This window comes from Oryctolagus cuniculus, chromosome 1, assembly GCF_964237555.1.
Source record: "Oryctolagus cuniculus chromosome 1, mOryCun1.1, whole genome shotgun sequence".
Classification (NCBI taxonomy): Eukaryota; Metazoa; Chordata; class Mammalia; order Lagomorpha; family Leporidae; genus Oryctolagus; species Oryctolagus cuniculus.
In genome coordinates, this window is record NC_091432.1 from 58,787,520 (window position 1) to 58,814,518 (window position 26,999).

The 26,999-nt window shown below is 47.2% G+C and overlaps 1 protein-coding gene across 31 annotated transcripts in view; it reads right to left on the reverse strand.

Annotated features, from left to right (window-relative positions):
- Nucleotides 1-26,999, reverse strand: part of PPFIBP2 (PPFIA binding protein 2) — a 169,320-nt gene that overhangs the window by 1,080 nt on the left and 141,241 nt on the right. For 22 of the 31 annotated variants that reach the window (XM_070074030.1, XM_070073995.1, XM_008265596.4 and 19 more), the window contains 13 exons: nt 26,131-26,172; nt 20,018-20,156; nt 18,802-18,834; nt 18,247-18,388; nt 17,490-17,618; nt 7,175-7,325; nt 6,800-6,911; nt 6,443-6,531; nt 5,951-6,073; nt 4,761-4,886; nt 3,899-4,087; nt 2,757-2,933; nt 511-576 (listed from right to left, as the gene is read on the reverse strand). In XM_070074030.1, the coding sequence (XP_069930131.1) occupies nt 511-576; nt 2,757-2,933; nt 3,899-4,087; nt 4,761-4,886; nt 5,951-6,073; nt 6,443-6,531; nt 6,800-6,911; nt 7,175-7,325; nt 17,490-17,618; nt 18,247-18,388; nt 18,802-18,834; nt 20,018-20,156; nt 26,131-26,172 (1,518 nt within the window). Of the gene's footprint in view, nt 1-510; nt 577-2,182; nt 2,934-3,898; nt 4,088-4,760; nt 4,887-5,950; nt 6,074-6,442; nt 6,532-6,799; nt 6,912-7,174; nt 7,326-17,489; nt 17,619-18,246; nt 18,389-18,801; nt 18,835-20,017; nt 20,157-26,130; nt 26,173-26,999 lie in introns of those variants that run through there. The other 9 variants (XM_070074004.1, XM_008265616.4, XM_070073999.1 and 6 more) reach the window with 3 other exon arrangements.

Sequence of the window (26,999 nt, forward strand, 5' to 3'; positions counted from 1 at the left end):
GAGCAGGGGCTTGAACCAGGTCTGCTTCCCTCTAACCTACTGCTCTTCCTCCGAGCCCAAGCTGCGCCCCTGGCATGGTCTGCACTCCCGACCACACCAGGATGCACCCACATGCCTGTGATCTCCATGAAGCCAGTGACATGAGAGGAAAGGCGCGTCTCATGGGAAGGGGGCTGGGCAGTAACCGCTAGGCCAGAGTGCAGGCCTGGCTTTGGGCTGACTGGCCAGTGATCCAGAGCTTCCGAGCACCTGGGTTTCCTCAAAGCTCTGAGACTGTGGCGAGGACCCGAGACGCGGCACGCTTAGCCGGCTTCTGCTCCAGCCCAGTACCAGGCCAGCACAGAGGGCCGCTGGGCTGCTTTCTGCCTCAGGACTGGCTCAGGCGCAGGCTCTGATCCCAGCGCCCAGCACCATCCTGTGCTCTCCCCATGCCGTGGCACCGCCACACCAACCTCACTGCCCACAGCTGTGCGCCCTAGTCCTACTGCAGGGAGAGGGTGACGGTCCTACCGTAAGGCGGTGAATGTCTTGGGAGAGGAGCCCTATCTGCGTCACAGTGCCTTCCGAAGGTGCCATCTGTAAAATGGGCACAGGCTGGTCAGCGCCATCGAGCCAGCTTGCGATTCAGAGATGGCATGCAAGTTGAGTCCTGCCGGGGCCTGGCTTCTCCAAGGCATGCTTACCTACAGGGACGGGCAAGAAGGGTGCCAGGCCCCGACGAGTAACGGGTGGGTGGGGCACATGCTGCTTCTGTCCCTGGGGAAAGGCACCCAGCATCCTGCATGCACTCTCTCTCCTTGGGCTCCACTTGTCGCCAGCACTTGATACAGAGAGGCAGGGCCCAGGCCTGTCAAAAGCAGCTCTTCTGCTAATATTCAGGGTCCCAGCTATTTCCAGGAGCAAAGAGCAGTGGGGACGAAGGCTTTCAGGATGCTGAACAGGTTGTCAGTTCCTGGGTACCAACAGGATTCCAGACACCGGTGCCCAGACACTGGCATGGGTGGGCATTCTCAGGAAGCTGCTCATGGGGGCGCCTCTCGCCTCCTGTATGCCTGCTCCTTCTTCCCCAAACGCACTTAGACACTGGAGATTTGGAAGCATCCCCTGTAGATTTCGAGGACCAACTATAACCCCTTGTTTTAGAGGTGGGAAAATTGAGGTCCACAGAAACACGACGTGCTCAGGGCAGCGCAGAGAACTCGTGGCCAAACAATTCCATGCAGGGTTTGCAAACAGGCACATGCACAGACTCTCTCACCAGGACATGGAAAGAAGTAAGGGACAAAGCCCATCCCGGCTGGCTCTCCAACTACCGTGGCCAGGCCAGGGACCAGCCCTGAGGAGCACGTTGCTCATTGGCCCTGGGTACCAGGATCAGACAGCAGAGATGCCAGCTGTTGAGCCTGTGTCCACATCTCTCAGCAGCTGGACTTCAGGGGAGGTGGCAGCCTGTAAGACCAGGTCAGGCCCCAGGCTGCTGATAGCTCAAGAATGAAATCTCAGCACAGATCCTTCTGGGATAGAATTGGAGTGCCATGGTGAGGTCACCAGGCCCCGTCTCGCCATCTAGACGATTATGACGCCGTTATTCTTTCACAGATGAGGCCCAGAGGAACTGGGGAAGCCAAAAGCCTCCCTGGGGCAAACTGGAATCTAAAGTGCAGAAGCCCAGACTGGCACGGTGTATCTCTCCGTCAGTCCCTAGCCAGACAGGGCCCATCTGGAGGACCCATTATCAGCAAGGCAGCCTCTAAATTAAGAGGACAGACCGGACCCAGCAGCGACGGATCAGCGGCTGCAGCAGTTACGGAAAGCTGGCAAAGCCCAGCAAAGACCAGAGCCCGACACAGCCGCCCTCTCTCCCCCACCACCCATCACCCACATGGCTGACACAGGACAGAGGCGCCCTGCAGTCAGGCTTGTGTGAGACTCGAGGCTCCCCTCTGCTTCAGGGAGGGAGGGAGTGCCTGCGGCATTGGGCCCCAGAACTCTGAAGGATGCAAGGTGTGTGTGGGGGGCTCTTCACTCTATCCACGCCCCCACCTCTGGCAAATTCTGAGTATGCCCCTGGCCAAGGACTATGTTTGATGCCATTGGCTCTCAAGCTGTGTGATCAGTAAGAATCCTTCCGCAGACACACCCAGCTTTCTTCCCCCAACCAGATTAAGGGTATGTGGCACTGTTTACTTTCTACATAAATATTGTTTTTATTACCAGAAGGAAGCGACCACCTCTGTCATAAGGCACAACACAATTACACTGTCACCGCGGCAGAAATCCCTGCTGCTTGTTCCTTCGACCTTGGCCAAGACTCTGTGACCCACAGGCCTAAGGCACTTGAACTTTTCCCTCAACAAAAGCACAGGGGAGGAGCCTGAGGGTTGAGCCCCTTGGGGTTGTCCAAGGTCTCTGAACCTGGGTCCGAGTTCACGTGTTTCCACTGGTGCTGGAGACGGGCATTAAGAATTACTAAAAACGTCTGTAAAAGCATCTTTAGGAGCCTTTCCTCCTGATCCACCTTTGGTGGCAGTCCCCAAAGGAGCCTGGCTCCTTTGCAGAGGTGTAACTCCAGAGTCTGGCCACCTCGGGGCCGGAAGAGAGTCTTATCCGGGGGGATGCGATTGCTGGAATGTTCTCTGCAAGTCATGCACGTGTGCAGGGGGTGAGGTGCAGTTACATGTGACACACGCAGTGTTACTGTGAGCTCTCAGGGTGCACACGGGCAGGTGACAAGGGCATCAACTAATCTGTCCCACCTGGTCCAGCCCATCCAGTTCAGGGGAATCAAGGGGACTGAGGCCCCGGTAGCCACCGTAGACTCTGTGACTGTCACCAACGCCAACACTGGGCTCCATTGGGCAAATGTAGTCTGTTGATTCATCAAACTTCTTTTTTCTTATGTTTCCAAAATGTGAAAATCCTAGTTTCTTTGGCTGAAACAGAACAAATGCAAGATTTTGAGAAGCAGATTACCAAGGCAGTGTGCAGAGATGACCGATGGTGTTATTTAAAAGTGGGCCCAGAAGAAAGGAATAAGCCAAGCTGCTTCTAGAAGAACAGAACAGAACTCCTATAGGCAGCCTGTGTGCTGGGGAAAGGCTCCTCCAAGCCCCTGTGCCTGATACTCATGCCCTGCTGCCCAACAGATGGACGAGGAGTCCCTGCAGAGTGTCACGGTCGGTACTCGTGCTGAGCAAGAGCACTTGCCTCACCACACAGGGGAGCACCTGCTTCCCCTCTATGCACCTGTGCCCTCGAGAGCCGCGCTGGATGGCCCCAGCTTGGCTTTCCGCCTTTCCTAAGTTTGCCCAGCACTGTCTGGTTTCACTCCTCAGTCACTTGCTGTCCTGTTCTCCTAGGAAGGATGTCTGGTTATGAGACATAGCTGGCCCTGCAGTGCCAACATGCTACCAGGGGCAGGCCCAGCCTGGCCTCCAGAGACTGTGTGTGTAGGCCTGTGGTCAGAAAAGGACATGGCATTAGCACAAGGTAGGCTAGGCAGGGGCACTTGGATGACCTGGAGACCTCCACACAGCTGCATGTTGACCAGCTCACAGAACAAGACAAGCGAGACCAAGAGCCCACAGCATTGGAGCACGCTGACAGGAGGCACTGAAGGGCACCCGGACTTTGCAAGATAAACCCCAGCAACACTGATGTGACGGATGAGCTCCCAGCCAGCTATGAGCTGATGCTGCCTTAACGTGGTTTCTGTGCAAAGAAACCAGCACTGTCGTCCTTGGACTCAAAGATAGGGGGACCTGCAGCAGAAGCTGAGGCTGCCCCTTGTCCAGGCCTCGCCTGCTGGTGTGGCTCCCGAAGTCGGGCCAGCGGCTGTCCAACATGAAGACCAGAAGGCAGGCTGCCAAGGCTTCCCAGAAAGGATCTCACAACTCACCCGGACTTTGGCTGTGGTGGTCAGCGGTGTGTAAGCCGGGGAGGCTATTTTCTCACGCTTTTCCTGTTCAGCTTCGGGACCGATCAGGGCATTGAATTTGGTGGTCAGGTGGCGCCTGAGAAGTGTCTTTTGTGGAGGGATATTCAGAAGCATAGCCAGAGTGTCCCCTGTGAAACGTGGCTCCAGGATCTAAGAAGAAACATGAGAGAAACTTGGCCGTGGCGACCGTTTGTGGACGGCACTAGTGGGTGACACTGGGCAATCGGGAGCAGGGCTACAGCTCCTCCACCTCCTCTCTGCCCCATTCCCTCTGTCTATCAGGCACCAAGGCTGGCTCTGAGCAGGCATCACTCCATTTGTTGACTGGCCAACTCGTGTTCCCAGGCCGGCAGAGAATGGGGCTCTCTCGGATAAATGCTACCTCCCAGAGTCTTCTCTGCATGACACCCAAGCCACCCTCCCTCATTTCCCCCTGGCTCTGCCACTTGACAGACCTGAGTGGTAATAAGAGACCATCTCAGGGCAAGCAGGAAGTTCTATTTTGATGGCCTGTCCCTTACATCCCCAGCCCCCATGTGCCTCTGGGACCAGGTGAAGCTGCCTTGGTTAAGGGTTAATCCTCCTGCAACCCCACTTTGGTGGAATCCTCTAGGTCTCTTGCTTTGGAAATCCTTCCACAAGCCATCTTGTTTCCACGAGGTGTATTAATTCTCAACCACAAATTATCAAACACTCTGAGACTCTGAAATATACAAGGGTTTCAGATAACCTGCATGGAATTTCTATCTGGTCCTTTAGAACTGAGTTTCTGAAGACTCCCACAAACACCAGGGCGGATGGGCATGCCCAAAGAGCCACTCACAATGAGACCTCCATGGACGCCACTCCCTCGAAGGTTGGGGGCATACTCCGCCAGGTCCACTGATCGCAACCACTCCATCACCCTGTGGTTGGACCACTGCACCACTTCTGAAGGAGAAAGGTTACTCTGTGAGAGGGATAAGGAGAAGAAAGTTAGGCTTCACAGGTATCACCAATGGTCTCCTGTGGAGTCAGCCCCAGATGTCTCACCAGAAAAAAAGACCCCTATGCCTAGTGACCCAGGGCAGCCAGATCACCAGCCTGAGAGCCTTCCCTGGGCCCAAGGGAGAGAATTCTCACTGAATCCTGTGGGATCTTCCTTACTGAGATTTCTGAATCCAGAATCTTATTTCTCTCTCAATTTCTGGTTAACTGAGACAAATAAAGGGAGGCAAACAACTCAGTCATTCAATGAGACAACAGAACTCTAAAGATGATGGTTAATTATGAACTGAGTTGTTTGCACATTTGTAAAAGATCTCCCTGGTGTGGCCAAATGTGTGAGGGAGCACACATTAAGATCAACACGCTCAGCACTGTGCCGGACACACACAAGGCATTCAACACAGATTTGATGAACAGGGAGAAACAGGAGATGGTGGGCAGAGGCAGGCATTTTTAATCCCATAGGAAGCTGAGTTTATCTTTTTTTTTTTTTTTAAGATTTATTTATTTATTTATTTTTGAAAGGCAGTGTTACAGAGGGCCTGTGTACCTGGCCTGTAGGTCAGTTACTCTTGTACCTACAGATAAGGAAACCTACTGTGAAGTGCCTGGCTCCTTACTGGCCCCTCTCCCCTCACTCTCTTCTGGCTCTCCCCTCCTATGTCCACCTCGACACTCAACTTTCCACTGACTTTGCGTTTCCCTCTCCTTGGCACCATTCCCCCAACTTCTTTAATCATTGTGATGACTTTGACAGACCTGTTGCTACTGTCTGCTAGCCAGCCCACAGTGTGTGTCTCCCCAAGAGAGGGTGGCAGCCAGGAAGTCTAGGAGCTGCTAGGAGACACAAAGGACATGCATCCAAGGGAGTCTTTGGCACCACAAAGCACTAGCACAGGAAAGAATCCCACGTGCTGAGGTCCAATGTGAAGCCATTTTGTGATGACGCTACCCTTGCTGCCTCACACCACATACTGTAGGTGTCCTGGCTCAGGGCTACCTGGATAAAGGCCAGCCAGCCCTCACCTCATCCGCTGGTCGCCGGTGCAGGCAGTGCGGGTTGAACTTGTTGACATGCAGCACGTGAATGGCACACTTGATGCTGAGATGATGTAGCTGGCTGGTGACTTTTAAGAAGAGTAGATCATTCTGGAAGAGAAAGTTTGGCTGGTGAAGCAAAGTTGCCAGTGGGAAGGTCTTTCCCAAACCAAACACAGCAAGTCTGAATGCAGAATCATGTTATCGCGTTGACTCCCTCATTTTCTGGTTAACTTTAGGTTGAACAAATGAGGGCATATAGTTACTCATTCAGGAAAGTGCACATGGACACACCAAACACTTTCTCATCACAAAGATTTCTATTCTGTTGCTGGGGACCTCTTACATGACAAATGATATAAATTCAAGGCTGTAAGAATATGAGGGAGGAGGTTGAGTTGAGTTTGAAGCACCACCACAGTTACAACTGAACTGAGTTCTCACAGGAACAATGGAAATATTTACAGAAAAAATCCTCACCACAGTTAGATATTGCAGCATTCGTCCATCAACTCTGGATTCATGAAACTGATCCTTGTACTGGGGTAAGCCTATGTCATCAAGCCACCCTGCAAAATCAGGACTCATGAGAATAGCAGAATGCAGATGCCTTGCGCTCCCATCCTGACTCCATCACCAGAAAACACACACACACACACACACACACACACACAAAACCTAGCCAAGCATCATTTTGAAGTTTACTTCTGTTCCCCAAAAGGTTTAGTAATCAGCTGACTTTCATAACAAAAAACCTGGCTTGAATACATTCAACAGTGAAAGACTTTACATTGGGAACTGCCAGAACCTACTTAATACACATATGCCTGTCCTTACGTGTCACCCAGATGTGGTCTAGCAGCGCAGACTTCTCCTCCTGCTTGGTGTTGATGGCTTTCACTGCCAAAACCAGTTTCTTTCTGTGAAGTGGGTGCTTAATTCCTAGCTCCTGAAATTAGAGCAAGAAGACCACAGGTAGAACTTTGGCAGGTAAGTTGGCCCTGAGCAGATGCTGTGGCTCAGTGGAGATGCTGGGACAGGGTGACAGTGCACCTCTGCACAAAGTCCCAGGAGGTCAACCTTCAGTTCTGGGGCTCTCTCAGTCTCCTCTCCCTCTGTCCAAGCCCTTGTATGTGGTGGAGAGGGACCCTCACCTCCCCATGCACTGGTCTGGGGAGAATGGGGACCTTCTCACCCAAGCTCAGCCCTTACCTTTTCCATATCCTGAGGCGTGGCTGTCAGTAGTGTATGGCCAGAAGTCACCCACTGCCTGGCAAAGATCACATACTGAGCCAGGCCGAAGTCCTCCAGCCACGCACATACTCGCTCTGTGCTCCACTGGGCAAAGGGGGCATTGGCGTCACTGGGAAGCAAGAAGACAGCAAGCTACCTTCAGCAGGCAAGCCTGAGCTTCTGAACATAACAAAGTCTCATGAGAGAAGGACTGTTTTTTAATGAACCGTGGGACTGAGCTGAACAACATTTTATTACAACTCACCCAGATGAACTACATAGGCTGTAAAATTTCCTTGCTAACACACGGTCTGAATTTCACATCTCCAGCTCCCTGGAGCATGGAGAGCCTAGACGATCCTCAGGAGTCTGTATTTCCGTGCTACAGGTCCACGTATGCCACACACATCACAGACTCAGAGTGTGGGCCTATAGGAGGAAGACCCACAAAATAATAATATTCCTTCAACAAGGACCAACACTATTTTTAGGAAAACTCACAGAAAACTAGGAAGAGGATCAGTTCTCTAATATTAAAAAACAAAACAACAATGAAAAAAAAATCCAGGGGCCAGCATGGTGGTGTAGCAGGTTAAGTCACTGCCTGTGATGCTAGCAGTCCATGGGAGCACTGGTTTGAGTCCCAGCTCCACTTGTGATCCAGCTTCCTGCTAATGTGCTGGGAAAGCAGTAGATGATCAGGCCTTGGCTCCCACGTGGGAGACCCATATGGAGTTTTAGTTTTCTGGCTCCAGCCTGGCCCAGCCTGGGCCATTGTGGCCTTTTGGGGGTGTGAACCAGTGAATGGAAGATATTCTCTCCCCACCCCCCAGTCACTTTGCCTTTCAAATAAAATAAATCTTAGAAAAACAAAATCAAAGCCTAAACTCACTCAATCAACAATTAGCTAACACCTAATTTATCCATGAGACACTAGGGGTATCCACAGTAAAGTCAGTAACATTAAAGTCAGTAACACATTATTAAAAATGAGTTCTAGGCACCGGTTTGAGATATGGCTGCTTCTCTTCTGATCCAGCTCTCTGCTGTTGCCTGGGAAAGCAGTGGAAGACGGCCCAAGTCCTTGGTCCCCTGCACCCATGTGGGAGACCCAAAAGAAGCTCCTGGCTCCTGGCTTCAGATGGGCGCAGCTCCGGCCGTTGCAGCCAACTGGGGAGTGAACCAGTGGCTCGAAGACCTTTCTCACTATCTCTGCCTCTCCTTCTCTCTCTCTGTAACTCTGAGTTTCAAATAAATAAATAAATCTTTTTTGAAAAATAAGTACTAATAACACTGGACTGTTGAAGTTAGAATAGGAAGTAAAATAAAAATAATATATAGAGCTCTTACAAAGGTAAAAATAAGACAATTTTTCTTCTGATAGGATTGCCTACCTAGAAAACCTAATAGAGCTCAACAAGGTAGCTAGTAATAAAACACAAACACAGACATGTACTTAGCATTATATCATACAAAAATTTAGGATTTTCTACATACCATCAATGTACAGTTACTCTTGTTAAACACTTTTGGCAATGAAAATTACAAGATGTCTAAGAATTCCCTTAACAAGGAATGTGTGGGCCTTGTGTGACTGTGTGTGGGGTCTGGGGCAGGGGTGTGACAGGAGTAGGGTGATGTGCCAACTACCAAACTCAACTGAGAAACAGAAGAAAAAAAAAAACAACACATGAATAAATGAAGAGCAGATCATGTTCCAGACACGATGACTTGGTATTGAAAGCCAGCCATTCTTAAATACATCAATTTTTCATCTAAAGTGTGACTATAATGGAACACTCAAAATCCCTACAGTCTTTTCTAAGGGAGGGGGGATCGACAAAACTTTATATTTTTTAAGTAAGTGGGGATTTACAGAAGACTAGATATTCAGAAACATCCCTTCCAGAAAGCACAAAGGACGGGTTCCAGGACACTTGACTCTATCCCACCAGATACCAAAACTCACAGGTGTTCAAGTCCCATATATAAGATGGTGTAGCATCTATATGTAACCTACACATTTTCCCATACACTTTAAATCACCTCGCGGTTACCTGCAATATCTAATACAATTTCCAGGGAAACTGCTGTTATGATGTAATATTTAGGGAATGTTGATAGAAAGTCTTAAAGTGTTCAGTATAGACAACCACCACCACTGTAAGCCTAGCTATATTTTGATGTATGACTGGTTGAATCTGTACATGCAGAACCCACAGATACTTTGGTTTATTAAGCTGGATTAAAAAAAAAAAAAAAACTTAAGGCCTGACTGAGCTATTCGTAAAGTGAGGGCATTCCTTAAAAAACAAGGATAACAAGAAGGCACCAGTCTATAACAAATGCTAGAGATGATGTACACCCTCGGGCAGGTGCTAATCATGCATAGCCCAGAGCCCAGGCATTCATGGGTAATAAATAGGTAGTGACCCAGGTTTTATGAGATCTGGAACTTACCGAATGTGGAGTATTCACTTAAAAAAAAAAAAAAAGCATAAAACTTTTGTATAAAATTAGGAACCAAACAGAATATTCATTTAGAATGAGAAAACTAATCGTAAAAAAATCACAAATTTAACCAAACAGAAAAACACCACAGAATCCAGAAAAAGTACGTTTATTAATTAATCCCTAGACATGCCCCTACAGAACTATTTTACCTTCATATTTTGAGTACATAATCTTTGATCGCTTCTTCACAATTCTATGTCCACAATTCTATACTATTCTCTATGAGAAAAGGTTTTCTTCTAGCATGACTGGTCAATATTTTTATTATGGTAGCCTAAAAAATGTTTCATTTTCACAACTTATGATTGGTATTGTAAAGTGCATTTTTAGAATCACTTAAATTTAGGAAAACCTCTTTTCTATGTAAGTGGTAAAACTACATAGTAGGGGCCAACACTGTGGCATAGCAGGTAAGGCCACCGCCTGCAGTGCCAGCATCCCACATGGGTGCAGGACCGAGTCCTGGCTGCTGCACTTCCGATCCAGCTCTCTGCTGTGGCCTGGGAAAGCAGTGGAAGATGGCCCAAGTGCCTGGGCCCCTGCACCCATGTGGGAAATCCAGAAAATCTCCTGGCTCCTGACTTCAGATCAGCACAGCTCCAGATGTTGCAGCCATCTGGGGAGTGAACCAGCGAATGGAAGATCTCTCTCTCTCTCTCTCTCTGACTCTGACTCTCTGTGACTCTGCCTTTCAAATAAATAAATAAATCTTTAATTAAAAAAAAAAACTCCACAGTATTCAGGTTTTCTAGTGCTGTGGCTAATCTTAAACATTCTTTGAATTTAGCATGAACTTTAAGTTCTTTTGGGTGCTGCAAATGAATAAAAATTTCAATCAAGAAATTTCAGCCTTTGTCCAATGTGTTCACATGATTCACTTTGTACGAATAACACTCTGGGAATGTATTAATTACTTCTGATTGAAATTTATCTCTTGTTCTCACTGCTGTTGGCATGATTTGGAATATTTCTGCTTATAATTTCTTTTTTTAAAAGATTTATTTATTTATTTGAAAGGCAGAGTCACAGAGAGGCAGAGGCAGAGGGAGGGAGGGGGAGAGGGGGAGAGGGGGAGAGGGGGAGAGGAGGAGAGGAGCAGAGGAGGAGAGGGGAGAGGGGGGAGGGGGGAGGGGGAAGAGAGAGAGAGAGAGAGAGAGAGAGAGAGAGAGAGAGAGAGAGAGAGATATCTTCCATCTGCTAGTTCACTCCCCAGATGGCTGCAACAGCCGGAGCTATGTTGATCTCAAGCCAGGAGCTTCTTCCAGGTCTCCCACGTGGGTAAAGAGACCTGAGGACCTGGGCCATCCTCCACTGCTTTCCCAGGACATAGCAGAGAGTGGCATTGGAAGTGGAGCAGCTGGGACTTGAACTGGTGCCCATATGGGATGCCAGTGCTGCAGACAGAAGCTTTACCTGCTACCCCACAGTGCCAGCCCTCTATAATTTCTTTCATAATAGGAAAATAATTTCTCAATTTCAATGTTCACCTTATTATTTTTGTTTCACATTCTATTGGGTTTTTATTTCATTTATTTTCTTGTTCCTGGAAGTTGAGAAAACACCAAACATACATATATAAGAGGGGCATTTCAGTTCTAAGGTGAAATAAGTGTTTTTGAGATTTTAATTTGAAAACCTCTGTCTTGTGCAGTCCTGGTCCTCATCTTCAGTAGTTCTCACATTTCCTGTTTGGTGCACCCCTCCTTCTCCTCCTAAGCCTGATGTTGTTCCCAGAGTATCAGATCCAGCTTCTGTACCTCCTCAGTTTCTCTCAACACCAGGGTCTCCCATACCATCAGCCACAGTCATGGTTAAACATGCTAAAAAATCATTTAGTGATGACAGGGAAGGTATCTTTCACATATAGTCAAACCCGTGTTTTATTGACATGTTCCAAACTGCAACTAAAATTACCTAAGATTTAGCAGATACGCCATTCCATTGGTAAGGGAAGAGCACATGGCACAATTATAACTGTATTTACTTCATTAGCCAATCCTGGCAGGAGAGAACTTCAAACCAAATCCCCTGCTTAAAATTTTGTAGATCTCATGACTGGAAAGAATTTCCACACACTAGCGTCTGGATTTCTACATTCCACATATATATATATATATATATTTTTTTTTTTTTTTCTTTTCTTCCTGCTACTGGTATGTAGTGCTGGAAGACACATTCATACTGGGACATGACCTCTGGTGGTACATCAGTGCTGGGAAATCAGAACAATGGGAAATAGGAATAATCCTGGAAATGCTTTGTATGCTAGGACAGCTAGTTGACTAAGCCTAATAAAATAAACATGCCATGATTGCAAACCACATATACACATCACACTGAACCCAAACTAAATGGATCCCCACCTAACTTTCCCTCGGGCAGTTCCCCAAAACCCCCATGTCTACTCCAACATCATCTAACAGAAGGAAAATTACAGATCAAGAGAAAGTTGAAGTAAAAAGAGCCAGCAGTCTTTAAAACAGGTTTGTTTAAAGTATCTTATTTATGTGAAATTTTCAAAACACCTGGCCCTGTCAGTATACAGACTGGACTTTCTCTGGACCTCATACAAGTAAGGCCCTGGAAGCTTAACCTTCCTTATAGTCCTACGAAGCTATTCTGCCCATGAATGTGAGGAAAAGGCAATAAAAACAGGCCTGAGGAGAGGAGGCGTCTGACTAGAGACCTGTCAGGAAGGGCAATCCACTCCGAACAGCTCAGAAAACCCTTCCAGACAGAGGTGAGATCTAGCCATGTGGCTCTAGAACCTGCTGGCTTCAATATTACACTCCACTGAATTTTCCTTGAAAAAAGAAATTAAAAAAAAAAAAAAGAACGCCTGTATTACACTCACATAATAAAATCTGTCCCCAAATAGATTAAGCACAGTTTTTACAAAACATGGAAAAAGTTGAAAATGATCAAAGAAATCACAAAGGAAAAGTTGATGACTCTCATTATACATGAACACAAAAAGTCCATATATCAAAGTAACTCAAACAGAAGTAAAACTCTGCCATAAACTTAAAAATATTATGTCAAAACTGATGAACTAGGGGCCGGCACTGTGGTGCAGCAGGGCACTGGTTCAAGTCCCGGCTGTTCCACTTGCGATCCAGCTCTCTGCTATGGCCTGGGAAAGCAGTAGAAGATGGCCCAAGTGCTTGGGCCTCTGCACCAGCATAGGAGACCCGGAATAAGCTCCTGGCTCCTGGCTTCAGATTGGTGCAGCTCGGGCCACTGCGGCCATCTAGGGAGTGAACCAGCAGATGGAAGATCTCTCTCTCTCTCTGCCTCTGCCTCTCTGTGACTCTGCCTTTCAAGTAAATAAATAAATCTTTTTTTTAAAAAAACTGATCAACTATGACTTAATGTCTTGGTCTGTAGAGAAGAGCTATTTATGAGAAAGATATTAATAATTAAATAAAATGAGCAAAATATATAGATAACTCACAAAAGAAGAACTCAAATGACAAACATGAAAACTAAATTAGCAATATAAGTGTAATTTTGTAGAGGTCTGTAGAAGTTGAGAAACGTGAATAAAGAAGAGTTTAAATACTAAATGCTGACAAGGATGTGGTTGCTCAGGTACTCTAGACTGACTGGAATGGAAATCAGTAAAACTTTACCTGTGGCAAAAGACAATAAAATTTTCCTTCCATAATCTGAAGGAATCCCTATAAAATGTTATTATCAAATATTTCCTATTTTTTCAAAATTGCTTCATTGAAAAAAAAAGAATTGCAGCTGGAGGCTTTCAGTGACAAAGGACTTTTCTAAAGAATATTAGTGACATTTTCAGAAGGTTATATACCTATATAGTAAACACATAATTCCATCAAATTTCTCTTACAAGTAATAAGGCCTTTCTTTTCCACCAGCAAACTCATTTTTGTTAGCACAAGCACACTTAAGAGAAATACAACAATCTCATTAAGACTTCTTCATCGGCATTCTCTTTATCATCTGTTGTTATGGTTAACAAAGCACAAAGACATGCAAACAAAGCAGCCCTGTGGCTGGAACCGCAGTTTTTCCTTTTGGTAAGAGAAAGCTCCTGACATTGGTTACCCCAATCCCAGAGTGCAAATAGACTCCCTATCCACATAGTTAACCCTAGGACAAAGGCCCAAGGGGGCTAGGAAAATTCTTCTACCCAGACCCAGGATTCCCTTCTGGAATCAGTATGTAAAGAAATAGCCAGAAGTAAAACAAAGACAAATCATTCAAGCTTCCTGGAACTTAATTTCTTTTTTCTTTCTTTTTTTTTTTTTTGACAGGCAGAGTTAGAGAAAGACAGAGAGAAAGGTCTTCCTTTCCGTTGATTCACCCCCCATATGGCTGCTACAGCTGGCACGCTTCGCCGATCCAAAGCCAGGAGCCAGGTGCTTCCTCCTGGTCTCCCATGCGGGTGCAGGGCCCAAGCACTTGGGCCATCCTCCACTGCACTCCCGGGCCACAGCAGAGAGCTGGACTGGAAGAGGAGCAACTGGGAAAGAAACCAGCGCCCAACCAGGACTAGAACCCGGGGTGCCGGCGCTGCAGGCATAAGATTAGCCTAGTGAGCCACGGCGCCGGCCCTGGAACTTATTTTCTTCCAACTCAGAAAAATCAAACACTGATATCTAAATTTAAAAATTACAAATTAAAACATCTGATTATGGAATATATATATATGCATATAAAATTGTGGAAAATATATAAGCTTTCTATAGTTTACTTTTTTTTTCCCCAATGCTTGCTTGTAAAGTTTATTAACAACTGTTTTGTCCCAACACACAAAACAGTGCTTGAACCACAAAAAAAGTGTTCAAAGGAGACAGTTAAGAAAAACATGTCTTCCGCCAAGCCTATTTATGGTTCACTTTCTATTGGCTCTGAATGGGTCTCTGACTTCTCAGACAATGTCCTACATTCTCTGGGCTCTGACACATCCGCTGTGCATTTCCATATGTGATTACATGTGGGGAGCAGGGTCTGTCTCCCGCAACATGGCGGGGCGTCCGGGAGACAAATAAGTACTGAGACTGTGGACTGAAACTAACTCTAAGCATCTGATCTCCCACTATATGGCGCTGAGAGGGAGTAAACAAATCTTACACAGCTGCTGTGTCAATTAGCTGATTCCTGATCCAACCTCTGATTGGAGGAAAGCAGCGTGCTCAGCACGCGGGTAGCAGAGCACGGATTGATGGGAGAGGACTATAAAAGGGGGAGAGAGACAACATGCGGGGCCCCCTGAGAGAGTCGGTCGGAGAGCTCATTGGTGCCGCTCCTCTGCGAAAGCGGGGGGAGCGGCAGCAAATCCGGGAAGGACCGGGGAAAGAAAACAGCGTCCGGTGTCATTCCTCCGCGAGTGGGGGAGCGACAATTACAGACATAACCACTGCCATCCTTGAGGCTGGTGAAGCCTGTGCAGAAGGGGAATTTATTCTCACCTTTCTTTTCAAGGCACCCGGAGTATGACAGGTCTAGGAATACCCAGCACATCATCATTGGATCTGGTAAGGTCGTAGGTCTCATACAATGGGAGGACCTGGTAGAGCGTGGAAACCTGAAGATGGCGAGCCAGGGTTGTCAAGTATCACACCCACGTGCGAAATAAGCCGAGGCTCCTTTCCAGTATTTTCCTTCCCAGAAATATTCCTTTCCTTTTGCTGGAACCTAGATTGCACTGTTTCTGAAAACTAATATTTCAGGTGTGTGTACCTTATCTGTACTGTGTACTGGTGGATGGCAATCTTCAAGGGACTAACTTAAGAATTAAACCCTATTTTTCACCTTTCGGTTATATTTAAAATGCCACAGTCCAATCCGCAGAAGGCCCTCTGAAGAACTGGTCCTAGCTGAGCCACTCAAAGGCTAGAAACTACTCTGCTGCAGATGATGGTTAATAGGGTCTGCCAGCTGGGAGGAGAGGATATGTAAAACAGTTTCCCAGAAACACTCTTTCTCCAAGCAGGGAGGGAAAGAAAGAGAGGTCAGGGCAGTAAGTTGAAAGTATTCACCGGGGACACCTCTGGACAAGCTAAATGTTTTTTTTGTCAGTGCATGATGGGAACAGTTGTGTGGAACTTAAAACCATTTTGATTCCAGAACCACGCATCCTTTCGCAGTCCCTTTTAGGTAACACCCTTCAGTAAAGTCAGGCACAGTTGGGTGATGAGGCACGAGGGCCCTTTGTAGGAGTCTGTGTGGAAGGAAGGCGCTGGCCTGAAGGCCCCAAATTTATCTATTTTAATTTCAGAGGCAGAGACAGAGAGAGAACGTGAGTTCCTATCCACTGGTTCTCTCTCCAGATGCCTGAAGTGGCTGGGGCCGGGCAAGGCCAAAGCCAGGAATTCAGTCCAGATTGTCCATGTTTTTGCCAGAAACCCAATTACTTAGCTGAAACTGCCTCCCAGGGTTTGCATGAGCAGGAGCCAGAACTTAGAATGCAACCAATGTAGTCCATGTGGGATGTGGGTACTTAACCAATGTCTTAACCACTGGGCTAAACAACCAGCCCAGAAAGCGTATTTTTTTTTAATCTTTTTTTTTTTTTTTGAAAGGCAGAGTTAGACAGTGAGAGAGAGAGACAGAGAGAAAGGTCTTCCTTCTGTTGGTTCACCCCGCAATGGCCGCTACAGCCAGCGTGCTGTGGCTGGCACACCACGCCGATCCAAAGCCAGGAGTCAGGTGCTTCTCCTGGTCTCCCATGGGGTGCAGGGCCCAAGCACTTGGGCCATCCTCCACTGCACTCCCGGGCCACAGCAGAGAGCTGGACTGGAAGAGGGGCAACCAGGACAGAATCCCGCGCCCCAACCAGGACTAGAACCGGTGTGCCGGCGCCGCAAGGCGGAGGATTAGCCTAGTGAGCGCCGGCTAAGAAAGTGAATTTTTAACAGCTGCACCAGAACTTCTGAATCCAGTGTGCAAAGGCACTGCTGAGGATGAGTTACGGGTGTGCAGAGCTACTGCTGGCGTTCAGAAAACGATACCTGAAAAGACTGGCACTGTGACCCAATGACAGGCTTCAGAACCAACCTCAGAATCAAGATTTCTCTGACCTTCCCTTGTTTACCTTCCTCCCAGCACAGGGAGAGGCTTTCTGTGAAATTCCTTATCTGTCTGAAGTCTGAGCCCAAAAGGAAGAAAACAATTCCCTCTGGTCCCTTGCCTGAGCTTTTCATCAACTAAACGTATCACCGAAGTCTGTCAACACACCTGGCAATACCTTCCCCACACATTATTGTTCTCTACTTTCATCCTATAATTTACAAACACTGTCTATTCTGTGGGCCATTGTATGTTCTCCAAACCCTTCAAAACCATTTCCTGCCCTCATGACATTCTCTGTTCTCCCGTGCCTACAGAGAAAGTGGTACACAAACATCTGGATAATGAGCCTAACCCAGTGGCTACCTACACTCCTGCAATTTTCCCCAGAGCATATTAATAAAGTTGTATGCCTTTTCTCCTATTTGATCATTGTCAGTTTATTCCAGCGAACCTTCAGAGGGTGCAGGGGAAGTCTGCTCTGTGCCTACAGGTATTGGGGTGCTCAGGGAGGCCCAAGGGCTCAGAAATCTCCAACTGTATGATGCCTCTTGCCTTCACCTCTGTGTATCATGAGCATGAGCAATGCCTACATGTGTCAAGTGGGCAAGTTGAGCAGTTCTGCACTAAGGGCTTCTGCCTTCCATCTCTGGAGATAGACATCCAGACCTCCTTCCTTACTCCACTTTGGCCAGGATTTCATAACATCTCCTTGTAGATGGACTGGAGGGGGCCTTACCTTTTCTGTCCCTTGGAGTCTCTGGTCCTAGAGAGCCTTGGCCCTGCAGTTGCCCGGAGTCCACCTCGCCGAAACTCTGCCATCCCTGGTGCATCAGTGTTGAAATTTCCTGACTGAGTTCTTCGGATTCTGAGTGGAGAGAAATCCACAGAGACTGTGAGGGAATGGATGCAGGGCACCCCTTCCTGTGAAGGGCTTTGAGGGCCAGACTTTGGGCCCCAGGTGCCCACTGCCTCCCTAGAGGTCAAGGATCACAACCTCTAACAGTTCTTCCATCAGACTCAAGCCTCAATTCTAATCCTGCCTCTGACAGGTAGGCACTCCCATGAGGGCCAAAATCAAAGTCTGTACCTGGTAAGAGGCCCTACTTTCTGCCTCATTTCACAGACTAGATCGGTTGGTCCAGCAAGTAGTCAGTTTTCTGTATTCAAAGATTTCTTAATCACAGATTGACCCTTAAGAAGGAAGAATCCAGACTCATCCTCAAGTCCATGTAAGGTAAGCAAGAATGTGCTTAGAGTATGTGGGATGAGTTCATTCCTATAATAAATAATATGTAAGACAACTGGTTATATTTAGTGGGTATCTTTCATACTTGTTGACCCTGAACAATAACTCAAAATATTCTCTTTAAACATGACTGCTCTGTTTTTACTGTTGTTTCTATGTCTGGTGGACTAGGGGCTTACAAAGACTCTTTACCCAGTCAAGAAAATTAATTCCAGACATATAATTAAGATCATCACCACCAACTTACTTTCCCCAGAATTTCTTGATGCCTTTGGGGCTCCGTTTGCCATCTGGTGTCAGGGGAGACTGGGGTCCTGACTCAGTGCCCGATGATGTGGATGAGAGGTCATTGGCCATGGCAGTGTCATCCCAACCACTTTCTGTGTCTCCTGAGGTTGAAAGGATGCAATGATATGTGAATGAGAGTAAGGGACATGGCCTTAGGGACCCTTCTCCCCCAGGCCTGGGCCATCCTTCAGTGGGAGTCCAGAAGAATCTGCCCAGTTCTGCCTTCAGGGCACAATTTCACACCAAGATCCCACAGACCACCAGGGACTCAGGCACACTTCAGGTTTTCTCTCTGAGGAGTTAGTGAGCTCAATATTTCAAAACTGGGTCAAGTCAGCTGATGTCTTCAAATTCTAAGGGCTTGGAATCCAAGTACTTGTGGATGATTCCAACAAGGAGCTCACTTTCTTTTCTCAGAGAGAGATGCAGGAATGCAGGCGGGAGGGGACCAAGTGTTAGGGTAGGGAAACAAAGGCATTCTCACTCTCCACCTCACCTGGTACAGGTACAGTACCTAATACGGGGGCACTGGCACTCCTGCCACGATCTCCAGCCAACCAAGAAGCAGAGAAGCCACATGAAGGAACAAGAGAGGCCAAAGTCCAGCCCAACAGTTATGGGGGAAGCAAAGAAATAAACAAAAGAGAATCATCGAGCAAGAGAGAACAACTCAAACAGAAAGGAAAATAATCCCACGAAGAAGGATGAGTAAGTGGTCACTGAGCTTGGCCCAAAGGGTCAAGTGTACTGAGAGGAGGCCTCATGTGAGGGGACCAAAAGCTCTTGGTGTTACTTTGTGGCAGGCTGAGGTGTCCACATACAGGGAGAGAGAGAGGAAAAAGATGAACCCACTTGGCTATACGCACTTCTTATGTGGGTGCCAGGGTTCACTCAGCTCAGACTAGAATGAGACAAAGCTGTGAGTCCAGTCCAAGTGTCACTGGTCACACTCATTCAATAGTTTATCTGGAGCTTTTGTAGCCAAAGGCAGACTTGGCCTTTATGAAGTTCCTGGGCTGGCCCAGGGAACAGCTTAGGCTGAGGAGTCAGGGGAAGGAGAACTCTTCTCAGACCAGAACATTCTCTTTTGAGCCCTGCTGAATTTGCTGCTGCTGCTGCTGCTGTTGGGGGAAAGACAATCTATTCTGAAAATGATGAAAAGCTGTAAAGACCTCTGTGGTTTCAGGTCCCCATCACCAAAAGGATACCTGTGGCCTTACATCCTTGCTCACTGGCCACTGACGCCTTTTGCCTAAGGAAATGCTCTCACTTGGAAGAGCGCATACTATCATCCTACTGGGAATAGGGAGGCTGTAGAGAAGACAGAGACAGAAGAGAGAGATCAGAACAACAGAGGGAGGAGGAGACACGGGAAGGGCGGAAAGGGGTGTTCTAAGAGGGAGGGAAAAGAGGAACCCTGGGAAAGGCAGGCAGGGGTTCAAGAGAGGTAGAACAGAAAATGGGAATTAGAGTGGAGTAACCGCAGCTGGAAACAGGATACGGTCACAGCTTGGTTTTCTGGGACGCTGAAGTGTTTACCTTAGAAAATAGCTTTCCCAGATACACAGCCTCTAGAAGTAGGACCACCCTGAAGTCTAACTTGTCCCAGCTCCCACCCTCTTTGTTCTCCAGCTGTGGGCCGTGGCAGTAGGTACTAGGATTTCACACAATGATTGGAAATATCAAGGCTGCTGCTCCAGAGGCCACCGGCCCAGGGGCTGGACACTCACTCAGCCGCGGCAGGCTGCTCCCTGCAGCGTCAGGCTGGGAAGCGGTGGAAATAGATTTGGTAGCGTCTCCATTGGGTGTGGCTCCTGAAAGCTTCCCAGGTAACGTTGGGTATTTGTGGTCTGCCTGAAGTGGGCTGTCCTGGTGGGAGAGGAGAGACAGAGAGAGAGTGAGAGTTGGCTGCATTAATCCTCAGTCTCAGACTGAAACCCAGTTAGGAAATCTTTGGATACACGAGCCATTTGCACTTAGGTTGATTCACAGATCTTTCAAAGATCATTTAGGGCAGGCGAGGGGACCAGAGTTCTGAGAAATGAAGAGAGTTGCCCCAAGGCCACAGACTGAGACAGGGACAGAGTTAAGCCCAAATCCAGGGCTGACTACACTTGCCTCTAAGCAGGAAGTAGAGGTGTCTTGCAAAGCGGTACAAGAAAAAGTTCACAGAAAATGTATATTATTAAAAAAGCCATGGATGAGTTTTAAACAAAAATGTTTGCACCAAATAAACACACCTTAATTCCATTTTCCACAAACTTTTTTGAAGCACCCTTACCTATATGTGTATATACACACATGCACAATACCATCAGAGAAGACTAGGTCAGTCTGGTCTGAGTTTCCCTGCTCTCCAGACTGGTATTTCAGGCCAGGGCAGCTTTCTGCAGGGGTTGGCCAAAGGCATAAATTGTATGGCCCTCATCTAAACAAAGGCTACGCTACATCACAAGGATTAGAGTGTACATTTGAAGCAGCAGAGACAATGTCTGTATTGTGTTAACAGTTTTTCTAGAAAACATAATGTTAAAGCAAACCAAGAAAGCACGTACTTGGGAGAGATAACAACAGGAAGTGGGTTACAGAGCTGCATGCCAGGGCCAGTGCTGTGGTATAACAGGTAAAGCCACCGTCTGCAGCACCAGCATCTCATATGGATATGGATTCCAGTTCTGGCTGTTCTACTTCTGATCCAGCTCCCTGTTAATGTGCTTGGGAAAGCAGCAGAAGATAGCCCAAGCACTTGGGCCTCTGCACCCACATGGGAGACCTAGAAGAAGCTCCCGGCTTTGGACTGGCCCAGTTCCAGCCATTGTGGCCATTTGGGGAATGAACCAGTAGATGGTGAACCTCTGTGTCTCTCCCTCCCTGTCTCTCTCTAACTCTGCCTTTCAAATGAACAAATAAATCTTTTTTTAAAAAGATTTTATTTATTTATTTGAGAGGTAGAGTTACAGTCAGACAGAGGGAGACAGAGAGAAAGGTTTTCATCTGCCGGTTTGCTCTCCAAATGGCCACAATGGATGGAGGTAGGCCGATCCAAAACCAGGAGCATGGAGCTTCTTCCGGGTCTCCTACGCAGGTACAAGGGCCCAAGCACTTGGGCCATCTTCTACTGGTTTCCCAGGCCATAGCAGAGAGATGGATTGGAAGAAGAGCAGCCAGGACTAGAAGTGGCAGAAATGTAGGATGCTGGCGTGCTACAGCACTGGCCCCTAAATAAATAAATCTTATTAAAAAAAAAAAAAAAGCTACTTTCTAATGAGAATTCCCTAAGGAACTTAGGATAATCATCTGCATGAGATACAGTTTTAATGCTATAGACCCTTTACTTGGACCTTGGCCATGAAAAGGGTCCTAAATGAACAAGCTGATTGGTAAAAGCAGCATTTAATCGGTCAAGAAGCATATAATGGTCCCTAAATTTGCAAACCTGAGGGGAAAACATTGTGAGAATGAGAATAAAAGAAAAGAGAATTTGAAGCAGTTTCACCAGAAAAGCAGTAAGAAGACATATTTCGAAACTGGCAAGTCAGAACATGAATGGAAGACTTGCCATGACTGAGACAGGTTTTGAAATTTCACTTAGCTAAGGATTAAATGTCTAAAACACTTCTGAATTCAGCTTAGCTTATAAATGAAAGTCTTAGAAACCAAAATTCAGTTCATTCATTGAATATTAAACATAACCCCATACAAATAATTTCATAAAGGAGAGATATGAGGAGAGATGAAATTACTAAATAATTCCAAAAGAACTGACCAGTGACATAGAAGTAATTAGAATTTTAAAGGATGAAGACTCTGAGATTTTCAAGTTCATGATGACCCAAGAGGTAGATTTTGGACATGATCAAACATATGGTCAATTGGCCGGCGCCGCGGCTCACTAGGCTAATCCTCCACTGGCGGCGCTGGTACTCCGGGTTCTAGTCCCAGCTGGGGCTCCAGTTCTGTTCCGGTTGCTCCTCTTCCAGTCCAGCTCTCTGCTGTAGCCCGGGAAAGCAGTGGAAGATGGCCCAAGTGCTTGGGCCCTGCACCCACATGGGAGACCAGGAGGAAGCACCTGGCTCCTGGCTTCGGGCCGGCGCAGTGCGCTGGCCGTAGCAGCCATTTGGGGGTGAACCAACAGAAAAAGGAAGACCTTTCTCTCTGTCTCTCTCTTTCTCACTGTCTAACTCTGCCTGTCAAAAACAAAAACAAAAACATATGGTCAAAACCAATATTTCCAGATGCTAAGCCCTGCACTGGATGCTCATATTTACCTGGGGCACTTGCAGAACCAACATCAATTTCAGTTTCCTCCCCAGTCCCACGATCAGTCTCTCTGGATGCACAGCCCAGAAGTCTGAAGTCTGATTTTTTTTTTTTTCAGTTGTATGATTTATTCAATCATTCATTTGAAAGTCAGAGAGAGAGAGAACGATAGGAATGAAATAACTTATATTTGCTGGTTCACTCCCCAAAGGCCCATAACAGCCAGGGCTGGGCCAGGCCCAAGCCAGGAGCCCAGAACTCCATCTGAGTTTACCATGTGGGTGGTGAGGATCCAAGTACTTGAGCCATCATCTGCTGCCTTTCCAGGGACATTGGAAGGAAGCTGGATGAAAAGTGGGAAGCCAGAACTGCAATCAGCACTCTGTGATTTGGGACGTAGAACCCTAAGCGGTGGCTTAAACCTACTGTGCCACAATGCGCATCTACAGGAATCTGTATTTTTAACAAGCATCCTAGGTTATTATGACATACAGGCAGATGTTGGAAACACTGGCCATGGGAAGATCTTGTTCAAAAAGTTTAGAGAATGAAAGTTCTCCAAGTTCTGTATTACACAGGAGATGCAGGAGGGAGAAGGGTTCTCATGAACACATTTCTGGTTGTGTCATCACACAGCTCTCCCAACACAGAGCAAGACAGTCAAAAAACCTGGTGTAGGCCACCTGGGGAGCTCCCACGGGAGCTGAGATGCAAAGAGAATACGCACCTAACACGGGATGGGGTTCAGACCTGCTCAGTGAAAGGAAACAAGGGTATCCGAAAGGCCTCTCTGAGCTCCGTTTAGGCCAAGAGGGGGAAAAAAAAAGCTGGGAAGAACTCACTCACTGCTGGAGAAAGTAGTATATTGTCAAGCATGACATGGAGGAAACCAGAGTGCTCAAACACAGTCTTGTCTCTCCTGTAACTCTGGCTATGGGGAACAGATATGGCAGCCATGGGAGCAGCGCACACCTGATTATCCAGCTGCTGTAAACTAGAAGAGAGCAGCCTGCCAGAGTGGAACAAGACCAGGCTTAGAGTCAGACATGGGTAAGGCTCTGTAGGCTCTCAGAACCTCTGCTTTATCATTTCTGAACAGGGAACAACAATCTCTGCCCCAGGACTGCCATGAAATAACCTATTCACAGAGCCTGATGCATAGTGGGCTGTGTGTGAACAGAATCACAGAAAATATCAGTCTTGGGTCCTAGAGTTACAGCAATATGGAGGAGCAGTGCCTAGATCAAGGAAAGTACAAGTTAGACTACATCTTGACGATCACACTCAAGTCTGGCCCAGAGTACAACCTAAAGAATGCACTGAGAAGCTGGTGCTGATCCTGAGCTGACCAAATCAGCGCTCTGAAGACTGTGACCCATACACATAAGGGGATGTGCAGACCAGAGAACAGAGCACTCAAAGGGAGCTCAAGGGAATTAAAGTGCAGAGCAGTCAGGACTAGGGGAGACAGACTGACTCCAAAGGCTCCACAGAGAGAGCCAGGATCAGTGGATACACACTCTAGGGAGCACAGGGGACATGTCTAATAGAACTGGAAAAGAATCCAAGGGTGTCCTACAGGCTCTGGGTCACAGAAGGCAAAGGTCAGACCTCAAGGTGAGGGGATGCGGCAGATAGATTCTTGTATCTGTGGGACAGTTCTGGGGAGCACGGTGGTATATGTGCATGTGAGTAGAGGAGTGGCCACATTCAAGGAGTTGAGGTTGCACGAGATTGTGATTATAGTCAAAGCCATAAAAAAAATCAGTCTTTTAACCTGAAGTTTTTTTCTTCATACACAGAACCACATCACTGTATTCTTTGGTAATCAAATCAACATCTTAAGCTCGAGCCTGTGAGCTGGCTGTGCTTGCAAAGAAGCAGGAGTCACTTACAGATGAACTTTAGAAACAATATGCATCGGACAGGGTGGGGGGGACTGCTGGGTGGAGGATGGAACAGAGCAGCCTCCACAGGAAGCTGAACTTTCAGTTCACCAGGGGACCTTTCAGTTTAACTTCAGGCTCAAGGGAATGTGTGTTCAGAGCACCTGGACAGGAAGGCAGACAGAGGACTTTTGCTCTATAATCCAGATAGCTTAATGAATAGCTGCTCCAATGAAACACCGACTACCATGAATATGGAAGTGCAGAGAAGCCTCTTCTATAGGTGTGGAGTACAAGAAAGACTTTCCTCTTAAACAGAGTTGCACAGGCAGAGATGCTCCATTCTATCATATTAATATGAAATCAAAAAATGGCCCTTGGGCAAGGCCAGCGCTGTGGCTCATTTGGCTAATCCTCCACCTGCGGCACCGGAACCCCGGGTTCTAGTCCTGGTTGGGGCACTGGATTCTATCTTGGTTGCTCCTCCTCCAGTCCAGCTCTGATGTGGCCCGGGAAGGCAGCAGAGGATGGCCCAAGTGCTTCGGCCCTGCACCCACATGGGAGACCAGGAGGAAGCACCTGGCTCCTGGCTTCGGATCAGCACAGCGCGCCGGCCATAGCAGCCATTTGGGGGGTGAACCAATGGAAGGAAGACCTTTCTCTCGGTCTCTCTCTAACTCTGCCTGTCAAAAAAAAAAAAAAAAAAAAAAAAAGACTCTCGGGCAAATGTCCAACTGCTGTGAGACCCTATGTCTCACATGGGTGGCAGAGGACACAGAAGGGACATGTCATTGGCCTCATAATACATTTCCCGTAAAATGCTACCAATTGTGTTTGGGTGTGACTGAAATTCTGCTAATTATATAAGACAGTTCATCATGAGCTCGACATTTGTACAAGAACCTGGAAACTTAGTCCACTTCCACAACAGGCTTCCTGGGAGAAAATCAGTTCTAATGGAATTTTTTTTTTTTTTTTTTTTGGACTGGCAGAGTTAGAGAGAGAGACAGAGAGAAAGGTCTTCCTTCCATTGGTTCACCCCCCAAATGGTTGCTACAGCCGGCGCACTGCGCCAACCCAAAGCCAGGAGCCAGGTGCTTCCTCCTGGTCTCCCATGTGGGTGCAGGGTCCAAGCACTTGGGCATCCTCCACTGCCTTCCCGGGCCACAGCAGAGAGCTGGAGTGGAAGAGGAGCAACCGGGACTAGAAGCCGGGGTATTGGCGCCGCAGGCCGAGGATTAGCCAAGTGAGCCATGGCGCCGGCCTCTAATGGAATTTTTTACAACATGACTTGTTCATTAGAGGGAGACTGAGTGTACTCTGTGTTTTGTAAGCATGACACATCAGTGCAAAAAGGACGAGCGCTGTCACAACCCTCTAATTTTGTGTTGAGGTCATAACATCCTCCTTTCCAGTAATTAAATGTAGACTGCTTTGTTAAAGATTAATTTTTCTGCACTTACAAAATGGAGGTGATAATAATAAATCCTATCCTACATATAATGGTGATAAAAGCACATTATACAGCTGGGTGACATAAAAATAAAATGAGGAATAAGGTTGTATGTTTCCTCTTGCCTTCTTAGTACTTGTGATTAACATATTCTAAAGTTACAAAAGTTGCATCTTGCTAAATTAAAACACTCTAGAAAACAATACAACCATAAATAAGTGATGGGGACATGAATTTAATGTACCTTGGATCCTGCCACCAGGGAGAGTTGGTTCCCATCGACACTCTATGGAGTGATAAGAAATGGTTTCAGTGATGTGGAGATAAAGAAACCTGTGTTAGTCACAAACAACACTACCCAGGACCACCAGCCTGCTTCAAACCTCATCTTCATGTCAGAAAATCCCCATTCATGGGAAGAAACACAAGTCCTTTTCCAATCCCAGGGACAGATGTCCTGGGCAGTTGCCAGCAACGTGACCAGGGGGAGCAAGAGGCACATGATCATGGGAACAAAGACACTGAATGAGTCTGTGGCTCCTGACTCGAGCTTATGTAGTTCTGGCTGGCATGCTGCTGGAGACCAGGGGAGGGTAGGCAGCATGGGATCACTGAAGGATTTCTATCAGGGCAGGATTCCGTAGTGTCTCATGACTAAGCTCAACAGCCTTTGACCCTTCCTTTCTGCATGGAGTCCACCCACATGATCAAGGGCTACCCTCATATAAGAAGCCACAGAGCCCTTCTGTCTCTCCAGACTCTTAAAACAACTCCCAGTCCAATATTATAAACTAATCCAGACCTTAATCCTGGGGTCATTTCCTTTACCCACATTACTTCCTCATTCCAAACCTCTGCAATGCCTCCAAGGGCCCTGGAGAAGTAGGATAAGTATTTAAGATCTCTTTGGGTGTGATCTGATGCATGGCTCTTTGTCTCCTGATCCCCACCATTTCCTAAAACCTGCCTGTATCCCTGCACTTCCCCATGCCTTGGCCTATCTTAACTTCTCTCATGAACTCCAGGCAGCCATGCCTCTACAACGTCTTGAGCCAGAGCTGCCTGGTTTTTTCAAAAATGTTCATGTGAGTGCTGTCTCCCCAGAAACCTTAT